General features: G+C 42.2%; 1 protein-coding gene across 1 annotated transcript in view; it reads left to right on the top strand.

The window, feature by feature from the left end:
- EML5 (EMAP like 5) overlaps positions 1-20,478 on the top strand; it is a gene marked incomplete at both ends in the record, with an annotated part of 167,747 nt that extends 147,269 nt beyond the window's left edge. The window contains 13 exons of the mRNA XM_080708026.1: positions 1,388-1,486; positions 4,483-4,503; positions 6,879-7,052; positions 8,701-8,909; positions 11,055-11,212; positions 12,352-12,466; positions 13,131-13,319; positions 13,474-13,646; positions 15,154-15,316; positions 15,843-15,946; positions 18,245-18,398; positions 19,947-20,047; positions 20,442-20,478. Coding sequence (XP_080564152.1) covers positions 1,388-1,486; positions 4,483-4,503; positions 6,879-7,052; positions 8,701-8,909; positions 11,055-11,212; positions 12,352-12,466; positions 13,131-13,319; positions 13,474-13,646; positions 15,154-15,316; positions 15,843-15,946; positions 18,245-18,398; positions 19,947-20,047; positions 20,442-20,478 — 1,697 coding nt within the window. The remainder of the gene's footprint in view (positions 1-1,387; positions 1,487-4,482; positions 4,504-6,878; positions 7,053-8,700; positions 8,910-11,054; positions 11,213-12,351; positions 12,467-13,130; positions 13,320-13,473; positions 13,647-15,153; positions 15,317-15,842; positions 15,947-18,244; positions 18,399-19,946; positions 20,048-20,441) is intronic.
- Between the last annotated feature and the right edge of the window lie 654 nt (positions 20,479-21,132).

Genomic DNA, 21,132 nt, shown 5'->3' with positions numbered 1-21,132 from the left:
AAACGCAGCACAAAGTAGAAATGGAAAATTACCAAGTATGGTCTTGGTTAATCAAAACAGAATGATAACTGCCGGGCGCGGTGGTGCATGCTTGTAATCCCCACGCTTGGGAGGTGGAGACGGGAGGATTGTGCAGGTTGGATCCCAGCCTCACTGGCTTACGAGACCCTGTTTCCAAATAAAAATATAAAAAAAAAATAGGTGTCTGGGAGTGTAGCCTGGAGGTAGAAGGGTTTCCAGGAACCCAGTACTACCAAAAAGAAAAAACAGAATGATGGTAAACTAGCATTCAGAATCTCCTATGATTCTGGTCCCTGTTTGCCTTTCCAACCATATTTCTCACTTTTCTTCATCATGACCCTCCACTTCAGCACAATGGGGCGTTTATATGCTGCTTTTCCTTTCTTTCTTCCTTCCTTTCTTTCTTTCTTTCTTTCTTTCTTTTTTTTCTTTTCTTTCTTTCTTTTTTTTGTGGTACTGTTGTTTTCTGGAAGCCCTTCTACCTCCGGGCTACACTCCCAGACCTAGTTTTACATTTTTATTTGGAAACAGGTCTCCTAAGCCAGCGCGCATGGCTGGCTTCGAACCTGCTCGATCCTCCTGTTTCTGCCTCGCAAGTGCGGGGATTACAAGCATGCGCCACCACGCCTGGCTAAGACTCATTTTTTTAATACTTTTTTTATTTAGAAACAGGGTCTCCTAAGCCATCGTGGCTGGCCTTGAACCTGCGATCCTCCTGTCTCCGCCTCCCAAGTGCGGGGATTACAAGCGTGCCCACCGCGCCGGGCCGGCTTTTCCTTTCTTTGAAGTGATCCTCTGCCCAGAATGCGCTTCCCCACCTACTGTCACATTTGCAGATCTCTCTGGGTCTGGCTGAAGTGCTATATTCCATGATGAGAATAATCATTTCTATGCTGAATTCCTGTAGTATTTTGACCCTCAAATCTCTTGTGGTGGTTGGTATCTTCAGCCCTGAATAATGTGGCTTCTTCCTTTCAGGGCTCTGTCCCTTTAAGACTTTGATTCTTTTCTGTCCTTTTGATGAGGTTGACATATAAAGTGCTCAAAAATATGTATTGAGCCAGGCAGGATGGCTCATGCTTGTCATCTTAAGAGGCTGAAACAGGAGGGTCACAGGTTCGCAGACAGCCTCAGCAACTTAGTAGTGAAGAAGCCCTCCTCAGCAAGACCCTGTTTCAAAATAAAGAATAAAAATAGAACTGGGGTATAGCTTGGAGGTAGAATGCCTCTGGGTTCAATCCCCAGTACTGCAAAAAAAAAAAAAAGTATTGAATATAATAGATGAGTTTGTTGTGATAAATAAGGGCATTTTTGGCTATTTAATCTTAAAGTTTTGAAACTTAATTCTCAAATTCTTTCTTTGTAGGGACTCAGAGTTTTTATCAGGAACATAATGATGATATTCTGTGCCTCACTGTGAATCAGCACCCCAAGTTTATCAACATAGTGGCAACTGGCCAAGTAGGTATGTTTCTATATTTTAAACAGAAATGATATGAAGCTTATTTGGTTCAGATAAAGTCAATATCCTAGGAACAATTAAAATGTAATAGAATGTTCAATGTCTCTGAGTATTATAAGGCATACACCCAGTTATACCAATGATTTTTTTCCAGCTACCCTTCTCTTACATACCTTGGTTATCTGAGTTAGACTATTTAGAATCTAAAAATCAATGAGTAACCAGGTTTGGTGGTGCGTGCCTGTAATCCCAGTACTTGGGAGGCCTAGACAGGAGGATCCCAGATTCCAGGCCAGCCTCAGCAATTTTTCTTTTTCTTTTTTTTCTTTTTTCTTTTTCTTTTTCTTATTCTTTTTTCTTTTCTTTTCTTTTTCTTTTTTCTTTTTTTTTTTTTTTTTTTTTTTTTTTGTGTGTGTGTGTGTAGTACTGGGGATGGAACCAGGGGCCATTCTACCTCCAAGCTACATCCCCCAGCTGTATGTTTTGTTCTTCTTTTTTTCGCGTACTGAGGATGGAACTCAGGGGCATTCTACCTCTAAGCCACACCCCCAGCCCTATTTTTTTATTCTTTATTTTGTAACAGGGTCTCACTGAGTTTCAAGGGCCTCATGAACTAGCTGAGGCTGGCCGTGAAATTTGATTGATCCTCCTGTCTGAGCCTCCCAAATGCTGGGTTTGCAAACATGCACCACCACGCCCAGCCAGCCTCAGCAATTTAACAAGACTATTTCAAAATGAAAAAATATAAAGAGGCCAGGCATGGTGGCACACGCTTGTAATCCCCACGCTTGGGAGGCTGAGACAGGAGGATCGCGCTGGTTTGGAGCCAGCTGCGCTGGCTTAAGACACCCTGTTTCCACATAAAAAAGTTTAAAAAAATAGGTCTGGGAGTGTAGCCCGTGGGAGTGTATCCCAGAGGTAGAAGGGCTTCCAGGAACCCGAGTACAACCAAAAATAAATGAATAAATAAATAAATAAATAGATAAATAAATAATCAAAAGAAATATACTCAAGTTCAATCCCCAGTACCCAAAACACCCAACAATAATAATATTAAAATAGAGCTGGGCGTGGTGGCGCACGCTTGTAATCCCCATGCTTGGGAGGCTGAGACAGGAGGATCACACAGGTTCAAAGGCAGCCTCAGCTACTTACTGAGGCTCTCAGCCACTTAGTGAGACCCTGTTTCCAAATAAAGTATAAAACAGGTCTGGGAGTTAACCCAAATTCCACCCGCAGTACCACAAAAAAAATAATAACATTAAAATAAAAATCAACTATTGAATAGTGGTTGAAAGAGTTGGATTTAGTTCTTTAGCAAGAATTCCTGGTCAGCAACATTGTCTGTCTGTCTGTCTGTCTGTCTGTCTGTCTGTTTGTTTGTTTGTTTGTTTTGTGGGTCTGGGGATGGAACCCAGAAACATTCGACCTCCGAGCTACACCCCCTGCCTATTTTTTATTCTTTATTTTAAAACAGGGTCTCACTGAGTTGCGGAGGCCTCACTAAATAGCTGAGGCTGTCTGCAAACCGCAATCCTCCAATCTCAGCCTCCCAAATGCTGGGATTACAAGCGTGTGCCACCGCACCCAGCTAACAACATGGTTTAATTCAATCATACATAAAGCCGAAGGAGGTATTTGAGGAAGAAATGATAAAATGATATAGCCAAGAAGTTACTAGCCCAAGAGAGAGCCCCGTTTCAGCAGGAATTAAGCTAGAAAGAAACAAGGACCCATGTTTAGCTCATATTGGCAAATCCCTTCTGCCTTTTTCATTCCTTTGGTATTGATCTAATTTACCAGCTGTCTTGAAACACACCTGTGTGTCTGTCTTTTTTTTTCCTGTTGGTGAAAAATTTAAAGGCCAAAAGTCCACAGGGAAGGATGGCAGGGCTGTTCAGGACATAACTACCGATCAGTGAACACTGTGAACACCACTTAGCAGACCTGGTTATTCTTATCTTCACGACTCCAGCATAGCGTGTGAAGTTATTCAGATCACTGGGGTGGCTGGAGTTCAGTGAGTATTAGCCTTGACCAACGCTAAAACAACCACTTCTCGTCAGTGAATCCCTGAAACTTTACTCCTTTCTTTCTTGCTAAAGACCGTCACTTTTAAAGTTTTCTTAACAGGTTTTTTGACCAACAATAAATACAGTGAGCAGAGGCTTTCATCTTTTCTAAGAAATATGTTTTTCTTGAGTTATATGGTAATCTTTGCTATTATGCCCCTCAGAAGTTTTAGATCTAATTCTGCCCCGAAAATAGAGATGCTTTGAAACTTGAAAGGAGCCGGGCACAATGGTACAAATGTGTAACCTCATTACTTGGGAGGCTGAGACAGGATAGCAGGTTAGAGGCTAGCCCACAGGAAATTAAAAAACCTTGTTTCAAAATAAAAATAAAAAGGGCTGGGGGCGTAGGTCAGTGGTTGGAATGTCCCTAGATTCAATCTCAGTACCATACACACACGCAAAGTTATATTATAATTAAAATTTCACGTAACTCATTAAATACTATGAAGACAAAGTTTTTACTGAAAGAGTCAAAGGTCATACATAGTATGTTATATGTGTGTTTATAATTGAAATGGGTGCTTTCTCTCATAGTTTACTCAATTTAATATAATAAAACTCACTCACATATGATATTAAGCGATTTTAAAAATAGAGTAATTGGGCAGGGCATGGCACATGCTTATAATCTCGGTACTTGGGAGGCTGAGACAGTTGAATTCACAGGTTCATGGCCAGCCTCAGCTACTTAGGGAGGCCCTCTGCTACTTAGTGAGACCCTGTTTCCAATAAAGAATAAAAAAAAAATAGGGCTTGGGATACAGCTAGGAGGTAGAATGCCCCTGGATTCAATCCCCAGTACCACACACATACAAAAAAAGACAGTAACTGAAGAAAAAACACAGTAACTGAACTTTGCAAATTTTATGGTTACTACTTATGTTATTTATAAATAACAATTTTTCTGCTGTTTTTCCATTACAGGCGATTCAGCAGATATGTCAGGTAAGGAAAATGGAACATTTCTGTTTTAATTATATTGTTTGGTAATGATAGGCCAAACTTTCAAAAAGTAATAAGATCCCTTAGTGAACCTTATTACTTACATCCAAGTATTCTATAAAAAAGATTTTTCTTTCTTTCTTTCTTTCTTTCTTTCTTTCTTTCTTTCTTTCTTTCTTTCTTTCTTTCTTTCTTTTTTGTGGCACTGGGGATGAAACGCAGGGGCCTTCCACCTCCAGGCTATATCCCCAGACCTATTTCTTATTTGGAAACAGGGTCTCACTAAATTGCCGAGGGCCTAAGTTGTTAAGACTAGCTTCAAACCTGCCATCCTCCTGTCTTAGCCTCTCAAGTACTGGAATTACAGGTGTGTGCCACACCTGGCTTGTGCATTATTTTTTAATGAAGAATACATCATTTTTAGTGTCATGATAGTGGTTTTTTTTAAGAAAAACTAATATATCAAAATAAACTAATATATTTTTGGTGTGCCTGGAACTGTTGTAGGTACTTAACATCTATTACGTCATTTGATCATTATAAGAATTCTTCAAACCGGGCATGGCGGCACACGCTTGTAATCCCAGCATTTGGGAGGCTGAGACAGGAGGATCACAGTTGGCGGACAGCCTTAGCTACTTAGTGAGGCCCTTTGCAACTCAGTGAGACCGTGTTTCAAAATAAAGAATAAAAATAGGAGTGTAGCTCCGAGGTAGAATGCCACTGGGCTCCATCCCTAGGACTGCAAAAAAATAAAAAAGAATTCTTCATAGTAGTTACTAGCCACTAGCAATTGAAGTTACATGCTACACATTTCCTTGCTCTTATCCAGTGGGGAAGAGGAGAAAAATCCTTTTAGGACCATGACCTAAAAACCCTTGCTATTAGTCTGAGTCATTTGAGGACACCCGGGAACACCATATGCAGATCAGCTTAAATCTGGGTTACTAAGTAAATCACAGCGGAGGTTTAGGTGAGGAGGGAAGGAGGGCGGGAGGGCATTGCCCCAGTGGGCTCAGACTTACCATGAGCTCGCAATTTCCCCAGATCACTTCCAGTAAGCACACTTAGTAACCTGTTAAAATTTGTTTTAAAGACGGGCGTGGTGGTGCACACTTATAATCCCAGCATTTGGGAGGCTGAGATGGGAGGATCGCAGTTCGCAGACAGCCTCAGCTACTATTTAGTGAGCCCCTTTGCAACTCAGTGAGACCGTTTCAAAATAAAGAACAAAAAAATAGGGCTGGGGGTGTAGCTCAGAGGTAGAATGCCCCTGGGTTCCATCCCCAGTACCACACACACACACACACACACACACACACACACACACACACAAAAAAAAAAAAAAAAAAAAACTCTAGGAGATAGAAAAAGAATAGCCTTTAAAACTGAATTCAAACTGGGCACAGTCACACATGCCTGTAATCTCAGTACTTGGAATACTGAGAGGAGGATTGCAAGTTCAAGACCAGCCTCAACAGTTTAGCCAAGACTTTATATAGTAGAGCAGCCCAGCAAGGTCCTGTTTCAAAACAAAAAATAAAACAGAGCTGGGGGTGTAGCTTGGAGGTAGAATGCCTCTGGGTTCAATCCTCAGAACAGCAACAAAATCCCACGGTAAGTATCTATATCTATATCTGTATCTATCTATCTACTTCTTTCTTCAATGTTCTATAATTTAATCTCAGCACTGAATGTATACTTGTATCTAGCATATTTATTGTATAAGATATGTATAGACCTTCACATAATTATATAAAGATTAAAATATATTAAAACATGACTCTTTTTCCCTCCAGTGCTGGGAATCGAACCCAGAACCTTGTGCTTTTACCATGTGCTTTTCCACTAAGCTGTACCTCCAGCTTCCAAACACAGATCTTTTTTTTTTTTTTTTTTTTTGGAGGGAGTCCTGGGGATTGAACCCAGAGGCATTCTACCTCTGAAACACCCTCGCCCAAATTTATTTATTTATTTTTATTATTTGAAACAGAGTCTCGCCATATTGCTGAGAGCCTCATTAAGTCGCTAAGGCCGGCAGCGAAGCTGAGATCCTCGTGACTCAGCCTCCCAAGTACTGGGATCACAAATGTGCACCATGATGCCTGGCTCATACCTTGTTTTTTTTTTTTATGAGTTGTCTAATCTTATGATTTCCCGATTTGCTTGTCCAAATGCTCTTTTTTATTTCAAAAGTGTAATTTGGGACATAGCCTAAAGTAGTCTACATCTTTTCCTGTCCTTTTTAAATTTCGATCTTATTTTTGAGCTATTCTTTGTTAAATATAGTTCTTAGGAACATATTTTTCCATGTTTTGGAGTTGGGGCTGTAGAACCAAACAAGTCAAGTGTAACTTTAGGATTTTACCTTTGTTTAGCTACCGCCCCATCCATCCACGTCTGGGATGCTGTGAACAAGCAGACCTTGTCCATACTAAGATGCTACCATTCGAAGGGAGTGTGTTCAGTCAGCTTCAGTGCTACTGGCAGGCTACTGCTGTCTGTGGGATTGGACCCAGAACACACTGTTACCATCTGGAGATGGCAGGAAGGTAAGAAGGCGTGTGCGCATGTGCCGTGTGTGTGTGTGTGTGTGTGTGTGTGTGTGTGTGTGTGGTTTTATTGTATACAATAATACTGGGGAATATGAATTCTGTATTTACTATTTTCTTTAAAAGTTATGGATTAAAACCATATTCACTACAACCCACATATTAGCTAGCACACAGTTGGTGGTATTGTATGTGTGTTTTACTTTAAAAGCATGTGAAACTCTAGGCTCACAAAATTAGTGAAACTGTCATTAGTTTGAAAAGTGATTCACTGCTCTTTCCTTTCAGTAAGAAACTACATATGTGTGTGTGTGTGTGTGTGTGTCATTGCTGATCATTAATACAGGTTTTACAGGTTTTATTGGTTCTGGACTTTTTTTTTTTTTTTTTTTTTGCGTTACTGGGGATGGAACCCAGGGGCATTCTGCCTCTGAGAGACACCCCCAGCTCTAATTTTTTATTCTTTAGTTTTGAAACAGGGTCTCACTGAGTTGCAAAAGGCCTCGCTAAGTAGCTGAGGCTGTTTGCAAGCTGCTATGCTCTGGTCTCTGTCTCCCGAATGCTGGGATTACAAGCGTGCACCGCCACGCCCGGCAGTACTGGAAATTTAAACATGGCAGTACTGGAAATTTAAACATTGCATTCTACCACTAAGATACACCTCTAACCCTTTTTATTTTTTATTTTGGAAAAGGGTCTTGCTAAGTTATGGTAGGCTGGCCCAGAACCTATGATCTTCCTGTCTCAGCCTCCCAGAATGCTTTAGTCAAAACTTTTTTTTTTTTTTTTTGGTACTGAGGATTGAACCCAGAGAAGGCAATCTATCTTCAAGCTACACCCCCAGCCCCATTTTATTTATTATTTGGAAGCAGGGTCTCACTAGGTTGTTGAGAGCCTCACCAAGTTGCAAAGGCTGGCTTTAAACCTGAGATCCTCCTGTCTCAGCCTCCCAAGTACTGGAATTATAAGTGTGCGCCACCACCACCCAGCTATTCAAAACTTTGAGGTCATATAAAAATAAATTAGTGGTGTTACACAGGATAAAGTAAGATATGGTCCCTAAAATCTAAAATGACCTTAGTGGTAATGAAGCTTCCTGTAAATACACACCTGGCTTGGGAGGGTACGAGGAAAGGACTTTTTTTTCTTTTCTTTTTTATTGGTGCATTGTAGTCATACATCTTAGCAGAGTACAAGATGGTATAGGCGTACATGCACACATCACCCAATTAGCCCTAGGAAAGGACTTTCTACTCAAGAGAATCCAAGTCATGTGATTGCTGGGGAGCAGGGCAAGGGGGGCGTGGCCTTCTCAGAAGCATTCGGGTTTTTGTTTTTGTTTTTTTTTTGCAGGTCTGGGGATGGAACTCAGGGGCATTTGACCTCCGAGCTACACCCCCTGCCCTATTTTATATTCTTTGTTTTGAAACCGGGTCTCACTGAGTTGCAGAGGACCTCACTAAGTAGCTGAGGCTGTCTGTGAACCACGATCCTCCAGGTCTCAGCCTCCCGAATGCTGGGATTACAAGCGTGCGCCACCACGCCCGGCCGGTTTTTTGAACTATATATTTTGAGTAACTAATCTTCACTGTTAATTAGCTTACTTCTTATATTAACCTGGAGAATCTTGCTGTATCTTCTCTATCAGGTGCCAAAATTGCCAGCAGAGCAGGACACAACCAACGTATTTTTGTGGCAGAATTCCGACCAGATTCAGATACCCAGTTTGTCTCAGTGGGAGTAAAACACGTGAAGTTCTGGACCCTGGCAGGAAAGGCTCTTCTCAGCAAAAAAGGGCTGCTGAGCACCCTGGAGGACGCACGGATGCAGACGATGCTTGCTGTTGCCTTTGGTGCAGTATGTCTCTTGAAATGCTGTGTGATTAAACTGTCTCGTCTTAGCTAAGCCACATTAATGTTGTTGATATGGGACTGCAATCTGCTGATCATTACATATGTTTAATTTTTCAAAAATCTTAATACTTTCAGAAATTACGGTGTGAGAAAGCATTGTCTGAGGCTTTCGGCAATCTTGTCGTTGTCACTCTAAATAACCTAAAATTCTGTCTTCCTCGCATTTCCCCATGCACCTAACATTTTGGTAGAGTAAGAGAAAGGTAAATCAAGAAACGTGATTTTTGCCGGGCGTGGTGGCGCACACTTGCAATCCCAGTGCTTGGGAGGCTGAGACAGGAGGATCGCAGGTTCACAACCAGCCTCAGTTACTTAGGGAGGTCCTCCACATCTTAGTGAGACGCTGTTGCAAATATAAAGAATAAAGCTGGGCGTGGTGTACACGCTTGTAATCCCAGCATTCGGGAGGCTGAGACAGGAGGATCGTGGTTCACAGACAGCCTCAGCTACTTCATGAGGCCGGCCCTTTGCAACTCAGTGAGACCCTGTTTCAAAATAAAGAATAAAAAATAGAGCTGGGCGTGTAGCTTGGAGGCAGAATGCCCCGGGGTTCCATCTTCAGTGCTGGAAAAAAAAAAAAAAAAAGAAAAGAAAGATGAACATTATTTTCAAGTGATAAAAGTCAGGCTTAGATTCAGGATTTACTTTGCTTTCTTTAGTCTTAACTCCCTGCAGAGCTCCTAGTCTGTTCGAGTGGTCAGAGGCCTTTCCTCCTCCCAAGCTCCATCACATCCACCATGGCTTATAACCCAGTGTCTTTCCTTTAATACCCTGACCTGGCTAGGCCTTTAAAATCCTTTGGTAAAAAACAAAAAAAACAAAAAAAACAAACAAAAAAAAAAAAACTAAGTGGATTTCCTTACTGCAGTGTTTATGTGAGTACAAAATATTTGAAAGGAAAAAATCCAAATTTGGAACAGTTACCTAAGATACACTGACGTTTTTGAGAAAAAGACCATTGGAAATGTCAGTTGTGCCATGTCAAACTTGCACGCTTTGGGTATTCTATCAGTAATTTGTTTCAAGAAGAAAAACCGGCACATTCACAAGCTTTTGGCACTTAATTTGCCCCTGCAGACGAACTTCTTCATCTTTAAAATTCCAAGTCAGCTGTCCATTCCCAATAAACCTGAAGAGTAAAATAATAAAAATAGCTGGCTTTTCAATGTATGAAATGACAGTGTAATCAGTGAGAATATTTTCTTACAAAACAAGATAGGTTTATGTTCAGTTGAAGCATTTTAAAGTTTTTATTTGTAAACTGATGCATAAAAATTTATGTTTATGGGCATTTATGGGAGTACAGTGTGATGTTTCTCATTTTAAGCATGTTGAGTCTCTGCTGGGGACCATAAAGAGAGCAGAGCAAGCCGGGCGTGGTGGTGCACGCTTGTAATCCCCGCGCTGGGGAGGTTGAGACGGGAGGATCGCACAGGTTCGAAGCCAGCCTCAGCTACTTAGTGAGGCTCTCAGCAACTTAGTGAGACCCTGTTTCCAAATAAAGTATGAAAAGGTCTGGGAGTATAGCCCCGAGGTAGAAAACCCCCTGGCTTCCACCCTCAGTGCCACAAAAAATAAAAAAGCAGCAAAGCAAGGAAAATAGTCTCTGTACCTGAAACATTTACACTGTACTTGCAGGCAAGTATGAGTTAAAGATGCTCCGAGACCTTCAGGAAGTTAGTTAAACCGTACGAGTTCGGAAGTTCTTAAACACCATGACGACTTTGATACAGATCATAGTTTACTTCCTATAATGAAATTCCTTGCCATCCCCCCAAAGTTATCTTCACTTATTATTCTTATTCTCCCCCCCCCCATTCTCAGTGAGCAAGAAAAAAAAATATATATATATATATATTAGGCAGCTGCAGGGAAGCAATCCCAAGGAATGAAGCAAACTCAGAATGCAGTGTCATAGAACTGGCAGGACAGAGCTGAAAAGGGCTTTCCCAGCTAGGAGCCTCGGGCCGCCCGCTCGGCCCGCCACCGTCCTGGCACGTGCTGTGCGCCGCCCTCAGACGACTGCATCTGCTGGAACTCTCTTTGCACTTTTGATGAGCTTGTCTCCCTCTTCCCCACTCCTTTTCAGAATAACTTGACATTTACAGGTACCATCAGTGGGGATGTCTGTGTGTGGAAAGATCATATATTGTGTAGAGTCGTGGCCAGAGCTCACAACGGGCCTGTGTTCGCCATGTACACCACCCTGCGAGACGGACTCATCGTGACTGGTGGCAAGGAGAGGCCGTGAGTCCGCTTTCTTTTCCCAGCCTTACTGCGCATGTGTTTGAGATGCATTTGTCCCGGCAGTTAAGAACCCACTTTCCTTGTGCCTGTTTGCCGGCATCAGTGTTTGCTGAGCGAGTCATAGTAGGAAATCTTTGCTCCCTGCCTGTTTTTAGGTCTTTTTTTTGGGGGGGGGGGTACTAGGGATTGATCTCAGGAAGATTCTACCTCTGAATATTTCATTTGTTTTCTGAAACAGGATCTTGCAAGGTTGCTGAGGCTATCCTCCTGTCCCAGGCTCCCAGATACTGGGATTAAAGGTGTGTACCACCTTGCTGGCTTTTTTTTTTTTTTTTTTTTTTTTTTTTTTGCGGAACTGGGGATGGAACCCAGAAGCATTTTACCTTCAAGCTACCCCACCAGTCCTGTTTTTTAGTCTTTATTTTAAAACAGAACCTCACTAAGTAGCTGAGGCTGGCTGTGAGCCTTCAATCCTCCTGTCTCAGCCTCCCAAGTACTAGGATTACAGGTGTGCACCACCGCACCTGGCTTAAGCTTTTCCTTTTCACCATCAGTTCAAGACCAGCCTCAGCAAATTGATGAGACTCTCAGCAACCTACCGAGACCCTGTTTAAAAACAAAAGTACAGCCAGGTGTGGTGATGCACACCTGGCTTGGAAGGTTAAGACAGGAGGATCACAGGTTCAAAGCCAGCCTCAGCAATTTCTAGAGAGGCCCTCTACAACTCAGGGAAATCATTTCAAAATAAAAAAAATCAACAATTCTATGGGTGTACCTCAGAGGTAGAATGCCCAGTGCCAAAAATAAAATAAACTTCATGGCATAGCTTAGCATTTGTAATCCTGTTATCCCACTTTGCATTTCAGTTACCATTTTAACATTAAAAATTGTTTTGTATGTTTTCTCAGTCAAATGGTATTACAGAATGATGTATGATGGAAAAACAAATAGAAAAATGAACTTTACAAAATAAAATTTGTGAACACTTAATGTTTATTTCAACTGAGATAGTTTATCTTAAAATTGCCATATTTTAGAATGATATAAATATCAGGGCTTTTAAAGTGGTCTGCTCATGACAGTATTTGTAAATGACAGTCGATAATAAACACATTTAGGGTTGGTTTTTATTTACTTAGGTCAAAGGAAGGAGGTGCGGTGAAGCTGTGGGATCAGGAACTGAGGCGATGCCGGGCCTTCAGGCTTGAGACGGGACAAGCCACAGACTGCGTCCGTTCTGTGTGCAGAGGCAAAGTAAGACGCTCCTTGAGCCAGGGAGCGGAGCAGGCTCTAGTCATCCGGACCCTTAGCGACTTAACACGCAGCACCCACAGCACTCGGGTGGATTTGCTTGCCAGGGATACCTTGCAGTCCCATGGTTGGCGCCAGTACAACACCTGAGATAAGAAGCTGTTCTGTCTGAACACTGTATTTAAGCCTTTACATTGTCTTGAATCTGCTGATTTAGCTGTGGTAGACAGAACTGAACATCCTCTCAGCTGACACATTTTGATTAGAGCAGCTGTTTTCATTTTTTGAAACTATGCAATCCTGTAAAAACTATATTTATAAACCATATACATGACTTGTCTGCATATTTAAACAATAAATGTATGTTTACTCAGACTTGCTTTAACTAAAATAATGAGTTTTTACCACTATGTCTCAATGTACTTATACCCTTTCTGGAGATTCTAAGATGATCAAAGTCAAAACTTTGATTATTGAAGAATTCAGGCATATTACCACAGAGAGAGTGCTGTTTTTAGACTCAACCATGTGGTCTGCCCAGTGCTCTTGCAGATACCCGCCTCTAGGTGTAGGCAGTTTTGCCTGAGCCAATGACAGGCTTGTGACTACTTAGCTCAAAGCATGCAGCTGTTGTGTTACATTAAATGCAGCCCCCGCTGTGTTTCAGGGCAAGATACTAGTTGGGACAAGGAATGCTGAAATCATTGAAGTTGGAGAGAAAAACGCAGCGTGTAATATTTTAGTCAACGGTCACGTGGATGGTCCAATCTGGGGCCTCGCGACACACCCTTCCCGAGATTTTTTCCTTTCTGCTGCAGAAGATGGAACAGTGAGACTCTGGGACATTGCTGACAAAGTAGGTGTAATTTTTAAAATGTTACAAATCTAAGAAGGAAAGTGGGAGTCCTAAATTGCGAGCACTTAGAATTGAGAATTCAGGGGGACGGAGAGTTGGTTTAATTTCTAAGTACTTAATGTGGTTTTCCATGACTATTTTGGTTCTTACGCAGAAAATGTTAAACAAGGTGAATTTAGGACATGCTGCTCGTACTGTGTGTTATAGCCCTGAAGGGGACATGGTGGCTATTGGAATGAGAAATGGAGAATTCATTATTTTACTGGTGAGCTCTCTAAAAATATGGGGGAAGAAGAGAGAGAGACGATGTGCAATCCATGACATCAGGTCAGTCAACAAATGGAACAGAATTTCTAGTAGGTATATGACCCACCTTGCGTTTGAAGGATTTTTTGTATCTATACTTTCAGAAAAGGTCCTGATGGCCTCTGGCATTTTACATCATAAATTGTATTCTGAAATGTGGCTATATTATTTACCTTATTCTTCTTGCTAAATTAAACTCCACGGGGCACCAACCACAACCCCTAAGAACCACATACTAGGTAGACGTGTTTGCTGAGTGTTACACTAGCTCCCATTGTTAGGAGAGCCAGTCGCCTGCCCAAAAGTGTAACCCGAACACACCCTGCAACTCAGCGCCGCTCCAGGGCACCCTCCGCCTTGCCCCTCGCCTCTCGCCTGCCTCCCGGTACCGCTTACGCGCCATCTATGAATTCTCATTTCTGGTTCATTCACCCACTCAATACTTACTGAATACCTATTAGATCCAAAGAATCTGAATTAACTTGAACCTCTTCTGAAATTTCCTTTTCAAACTGGGCATGGTGATCCCCTGTACTCGGATTATTGCAGGTTCACAGCTAGCCTCGGGAACAGACCTCCACAATTTAGAGACCCAATTTTAAGATAAAATAGGACGAGGGGTGTAGCTCAGATGTAGAATGCCCCCAAGTTCAAGCCTCAGCACCACAAAAAAAAATTATTTTCAGTGCTTAATTTAACAGTAACTACTAGTTACTGGGCAGTTTTGTGATCAGTAGATCAGTTACTGAATTCAGGTTTGTCAGAAATTGTGTTTTCACCAGTAAAATCCTTTCATAAAGAAAGCCTCAGAACTTCAACATATAAAAGTTAAGAGTGGGTTCCTTTACCCCTAAATGTCCCTAAGGCACCCCAGCAAGACTCGGACATTTTCAGACTTTGTCCCACACAGCCTCCTGTGATTGCTAGTCAAATGGGATTTAACTTGGTCTGACACACAAGTTCTTCCAAGCTGCAAGCAGTCGATTGATCCTCATAACCTGATGTGAGTTAAGCTGGTTCTTTCATATTAACTTACCATTTTTTCCAAGCTGGGTGCAGTGTTACAGGCCTTTAAGTACTGAGGAGGCTGAGACAGAAAGATCGCAGGTTCAAGGCCAGCCTCAGCAACTTAAAAAATACAAAGAACTAGGGTGTTGCTTGGAAGTTGAATGCTGATGGGATCAATCTCTAGTACCAAAAGGTCATTTTTTCAGATGACTGAAAAAAAAAGGTGAATTTTTTTCACCATTTTTCACAATTCCTGGTGAATTGTGCTAACTTAGTAATTATGGAATGGTAATAAGTTGTTTTTTTTAGCTGGGGTATTTTTAAAGGAATTGTGGAATAGCATGTACTTGAAATTGAAGTAAAATTAAAATGCAAAGCTTCATTTCATGTAACAATCTCCATCTCCATTATGAGCTGTGTCTGTGAGGTAAATGTGAGGCTTCAAGAGCTAGAGAGTCAGTGGTCTCAAATGCTATCTCATTTGATCTCATACACTGCTTACCTTTTGTTTTGCATTCAGGTTTAGCCCAGATTCCCGGTATCTAGCTGTGGGTTCTAGTGAGAACTCTGTGGACTTTTACGACCTAACTCTGGGTCCCACCCTCAACAGAATCAGCTACTGCAAAGACATTCCAAGTTTTGTCCTTCAGATGGACTTCTCTGCAGACAGCAGATATCTCCAGGTACTGCACCAGCTCTGCGCATGTCTCCCAGGGTGCGTCTCTTGTATTTGTGCCAGTGCATCCATGAAAGCCCCAAGTTGCACAGCTTCTCAACTCGTTTACACACTTGTTATGCCACTCGGCTTCTGTGTTACACCTGGAATGTATTTAAGGTGTGCATGTTGTAGAATGCAGATAGTTAGAAGCAAATTAACACATTATCTCAGAAACTCAGTTTTCTTTTCTTTTTGTTAATGGCAATAGTGGCTTAAATCTACTCATTTAGCAGGAGCCCCAAACAATTGTTACCTAGAGTCCTCCCGTGCGCGTCGTGGGTGTGTCCATCCTATGTCTCTGCCACTCTGATCCACATTTCTCCACTCCCTTCTTACCCTTTTCTCCACCTATTTCTAACTTTCTAGAGTGAGCTTTGGCATTCTTCGTGTTAGCCATGTAAATATACTAGCATGTTGTTAGTATTCTCTAAACCCCTTGTGGATTTCGCGGTCATCCAATGAATTCTTGTCCCATTTGAATATGACAAAAGGTCTCCAGTGGCTGCTATAAACGGCTTGTCTATGAAGTGCCTTCAGGAAGACATCTTCTGGATCATGCTGCCATTGACAGAATTACTTGGGCTACATGGACCAGGTAAATACTGCTATTTAAAAGAGCAGATGTCAGCATTTGGGAGGCTGAGACAGGAGGATCGCAGTTCAAAGCCAGCTTCAGCTACTTAGTGAAGCCCTTTGCAACTCAGTGAGACCCTGTTTCAAAATAAAGAATAAAATATAGGGCTGGGGATGTGGCTTGGAGGTAGAATGCCCCTGGGATCCACCCCTAGTACTACCAAAAAAAAAAAAAGAGCAGACGTAACTTTTTTTTTTGGTGGTCCTGGGGTTCCTGGAAACCTACCTCTGGGCTATACCCCCAGACCTCTATTTATATTTTTTTTATTTGGAAACAGGGTCTCTTAAGCCAGCATGGCTGGCTTCGAACCTGTGTGATCCGCCTGTCTCCACCTCCCAAGCACGGGGTTTACAAGTGTGTGCCACCATGCCCAGCTGAGCAGATGTAACTTTGAAAAAGTTCAGAAAAGCTAGGCTAGCCTATTTCTAAACAGAGCCATTGCACTAGAGAACAGAAATTGAGGTTCATGTTTTTGTTGCTCTTAACTTGGATTCCTAAGGAGAGAATAATGGTTTGTTCATGCTGGGGCCCCTCTGAACACCATTCCGCATTTTACCAGTTTCCATGACTTACCAAGTTCTCATAAAGAAATCAAAAGTTACGACTTCAAAAGATTCCTTCATATTCTCCTAAACATTAAATTTAATAATGGTCAATAAAAACATGTATTAGGTGCTATTAAGAAATGTATTTCAGCCGGGTGTGGTGGCACATGCTTGTAATCCCCGCGCTTGGGAGGCTGAGACAGGAGGACCGCGCAGGTTCGAAGTCAGCCGCGCTGGCTTAAGAGACCGTTTCCAAATTTAAAAAATATAGAAATAGGTCTGGGAGTGTAGCCTGGAGGTAGAAGGACCTCCAGGAACCCCAGTACCACACACACACACACACACACAAAAAGAAATGTATTTCTCCCCAGGCATGGTAGCACATGCTTGTAATCCCATTTGGGAAGCTGAGAAAGGAAGATTGTTGCAGGTTCGCAGCCAGCCTCAGCTACTTAGTGAGGCCCTCCACAACTTAGTGAGACCCTGTTTCAAAATAAAGAATACAAAATAGGGCTAGGGGTGTAGTTCAGAGGTTGAAAGACCCTGGTTAAATCCCCAGTACTGCAACAAAAAATAAATAAAAAAGAAAAAGAAATGTATTTCTCTATATAAGGGACTTCTGTTAGAAATGAAGGTGAAAGCTGGGCGTGGTGGCGCACGCTTATAATCCCTGCGCTTGGGAGGCGGAGACAGGAGGATCGGGTAGGTTCAAAGCCAGCCGCGCTGGCTTAAGAGACCCTGTTTCCAAATAAAATTAAAAAAGAAATAAAGGTGTTACATTTTTCAGATTTACTGTTTGACAGAAAACTAAATTATTATCTTTTTAGTCAATGAAATATGTCATAAATTCCTATAGCATGGCCAAGGCACACCTATAATCCCAGTACTTAAGAGACTGAGACAGGAGGATTGCAGGTTCAAGGGCAGCCTCAGCAAATAGTGAGACTCTCAACAACCTAGTTAAGACCCTGCTTCAAAACAAGAAAGCCAGGGCCGGGCGTGGTGGTGCAGGCTTGTAATCCCTGTGCTTGGGAGGCGGAGACAGGAGGAAGAAGCCAGCCTTGCTGGCTTGAGACCGTTTCCAAATGAAAAGGTTAAAAAGTAAGTCTGGGAGTGTAGCCCGTGGGAGTGTATCCCAGAGGTAGAAGGGCTTCCAGGAACCCCAGTACCACAGAAAAAAAAAAAAAGAAAAGAAAAAAAAAAAAAAGCCAGGCACGGTGGCATATGCTTAATCCCAGTACTTGGGAGGCTGAGACAAGAGGATCGTCGGTTCATGGCCAGCCTCAACTTAGTGAGACCCTGTTTCAAAATAAACAATAATAAAAAATAGGGCTGGGGGTGTTGCTTGGAGGTAGAATGCCCCTGAGTTCAGTCACCAGTACTGTAAAAAAGAAAGAAAGAAACATGGCCGTGGTGTGCTTGGAGGTAGAAAGCCCCTTTCAATCTCTAGAACCCCCTTCTCTCACACACACATATTCCTGTAGCTTAAGTACCACTTCTAATTTGAAAATGATCCAACCAGCTTTAATAAGGTATTAGCTGAATTTTAGAAGGATAATCTATAAAAAGAAGTGAGTTAATATCCTGGTGAAATTCTGGCTCTTATCACAACTTGTTATGTTTAAAAGTAACATCAGGGTAAAGACTGGTAAGAATTCTTTTCAGTGTGATGAACCTGCTTGCTATGGTGGATTTGCTTTTTCTCCCCCTCTAGTATCCTAGGAGACGAAGTGATGGGGATCTGGTCTAGACACGCGGAGAGAGCAGACATCAACTGTGCCTGTGTGTCCCATTCCGGGATCAGTCTTGTAACAGGAGACGACTTTGGCATGGTTAAGTTATTCGACTTCCCCTGTCCAGAAAAATGTGTAAGTGTGTGTTAGTATTGTGTGTGGCGGAGGACCCTAGGATTGAGCTTGAGTGCCGGCTACCGCGGAGCTGGTTCCCCCGCCTCTTTTTATTCTTTTATTTTTTGAGCGATGGCCTGGCTGGCCTCAAAACTTGAAAGCCACCTGCACCACCATGCCTAGCTTGCTGAATATTTTTACATCAACTTACTACCAATTAATATCTCATCATTAGTACTTTTCCTCTAATATTTAAAATGTGTTTTGCTGAGCATGGTGACACACGCTTGTAACCCCAGCATTTGGGAGGCTGGGACAGGATTGTGGTTCGTGGACAGCCTCAGCTACTATTTGGTGAGGCCCTTTGCAACTTAGTGAGACCCTGTTTCAAAATAAAGAATAAAAACTAGGGCTTGGGATGTACCTCGGAGGCATAATGTTCCTGGGTTCCATCCCCAGTACTGAAAAATTTTAAAATGTGTTTTGTTGCTGGGCGTGGTGGCGCACACATGTAATCCCAGCATTCGGGAGGCTGAAAGGATCGCGGTTCGCGGACAGCCTCAGCTACTTAGTGAGGCCCTCTGCAACTCAGTGAGACCCGGTTTCAAAATAAAGAATAAAAAATAGAGCTGGGCGTGTAGCTCAGAGGCAGAATGCCCCTGGGTTCCATCCCCAGACCCGAAAAAAAAAAAAAAGTGTTTTGTTGTGATATGAAAATGCTATACTTTTAGATTTCTGTTTCTTGCCAGGCATGGTACATGGTTGTGATCCCAGTACTTGGGAAGCTGAGACTGGAGGATCATAGGTTCACGGCCAGCCTCAGCTACTTACTGAGGCCCTCTGCAACTTAGTGAGACCTGTTTCAAAATAAGAAGAAAAAATAGTGCTGGCTTGGAGGTAGAATGCCTCTGGGTTCAACCCCCAGTCCCATAAATAAAGAAATAAATAATCTATTTCTGATTTTCAGTCATGTAAATTTGTTTCCATAGCCCAGTGCAGTAGCACAAGACTGTTAATGGCAGACTAGGGAGGCTGAGACAGGAGGATCGAAGCCATCCTCGGCAACTTAGTGAGACGAGACACTTTCCAAATAAAAATAAACTAGGGTTGGGAGTGCAGTTTGGAGGTAGAATGCCCCTGGGCTCAATCTCCAGCAACACACACACACACACACACACACACACACACACACTCTCTCTCTCTCTCTCTCTCTCTCTCTCTCTCTCTCTCTAAATCCATTTCCCCTGGAATAAAAGCTAATAATCCTTCCTTCTAGTAATACCATCTTAGGAAACGACCTTAATAAAGTTATGATGAACTTTTCAACAAATCTTTAATCAGTTATCAAATTTCAAAGTTTTTTCCTTAGAGAAGCATTTTCAGAGGCCTAGAGACATCTGACTGGCCAAATAACCTAGTGTGTAAGTGCAAATCTTTTGTATTCATCACTAGCCCTGGTCTTAAGGCCCTGCTTTCTCCCTGTCTCTCATGATGAAAACGTAAGGTCCTGAATAGGAACATCTAACCTTCGTGTACATCCCACACTCTGAGTTCTGTCCTTGTTTTTAGGCAAAGCACAAAAGGTTCTTGGGCCATTCGCCCCACGTGACAAACATCCGCTTCACCGGTGGGGATCGGCATGTCATCAGCGCTGGAGGAGAGGACTGCAGGTCAGTAGCTTCTCCTTTTTTTGGCAGTACTAGGGATTAAACCCAGACACAGTCATCTCTAGGCTATACCCATATCCGTTTTACTTTTATTTTGAAAATCTGACTACTTGCTGAGGCTGTCCTCAAATCTCAGCCTCCCAAGTGTTCGGATTACTGATGTGTACCACCCTGCCCAGCTAGATGCTGTCTTTGAGATTTAATATAACTTCTATAAACTCTACTTAATGAACTTAGTCAACATTATAAGAAGGTAGTATGTGCTTATACAAATACAGAAACCGTAACAAGGAAAAATCTTATATAATTGTATGACTTGGAACCTCAATTGAAAAGCACATTGAAGTGTTCTTAAGATCTAGAAATGTAATAAATTGCCTTTTTTTCCTGATTGCAGTTTATTTGTCTGGAAATGTATACATATGCCTCACTGAAAGCATGGATGCTGAGAAGACCAGATTCGCAGCCTTCAGAGACAGAATTACACAGAAGAAACACTACCAAAACCAAATTCTTGCATGGTCAAGTGGTGCTAACTAGACTGTGACAGGGAGACGCGCCGGCCTCGCCCCAAAGGCAGGACTTTGCTCAGCTCAAAGCATTTGCTCTGTGTACTGTCCATGATCCACACACTGCCAGATAATTACATTTTAAGGAAGGATTGTGTACTTAATGGGAAAAGCCCCTCTACCGAGGAGTGTGCAGTTCTGGCAGACCTGCTGAGGGAATTGGGGTATAAACTCTTCAAAAACAAACAAACCAAAAAACACCCTAAACTTAAAAATTTGGGAAAAAAATTTTTTTAGTAAAACTCTTTTATTTTCAGTGAAATGTATTATCTTTGCATTTCCATTATGAAAAGGAAAAAGCACGTTGGCCTAAAGCATCAGTTTTCAAAAGGCAGATGTTTCCCCTCAGGAAATGCAAGCGCCTTCCTGAGGACAGACACTGGATTAGCAGTAGAGGGCTGCTGCACTGACGTCGTGAGCTCGATGGCAGACTCATCGAGGCGAAAGCCGTGCGGCCAGTCATTCCCAGTGGCAGTGGCAAACCGTGTAAGGTCTTCAGAGAGCAACAGTATTTAACTG

The sequence above is a fragment of the Muscardinus avellanarius genome, assembly GCF_963383645.1.
Source record: "Muscardinus avellanarius genome assembly, chromosome: 12".
Lineage (NCBI taxonomy): Eukaryota > Metazoa > Chordata > Mammalia > Rodentia > Gliridae > Muscardinus > Muscardinus avellanarius.
The sequence above is the reverse complement of the archived record's forward strand: the minus strand, read 5'-3'. Positions and strand labels throughout refer to the sequence as shown.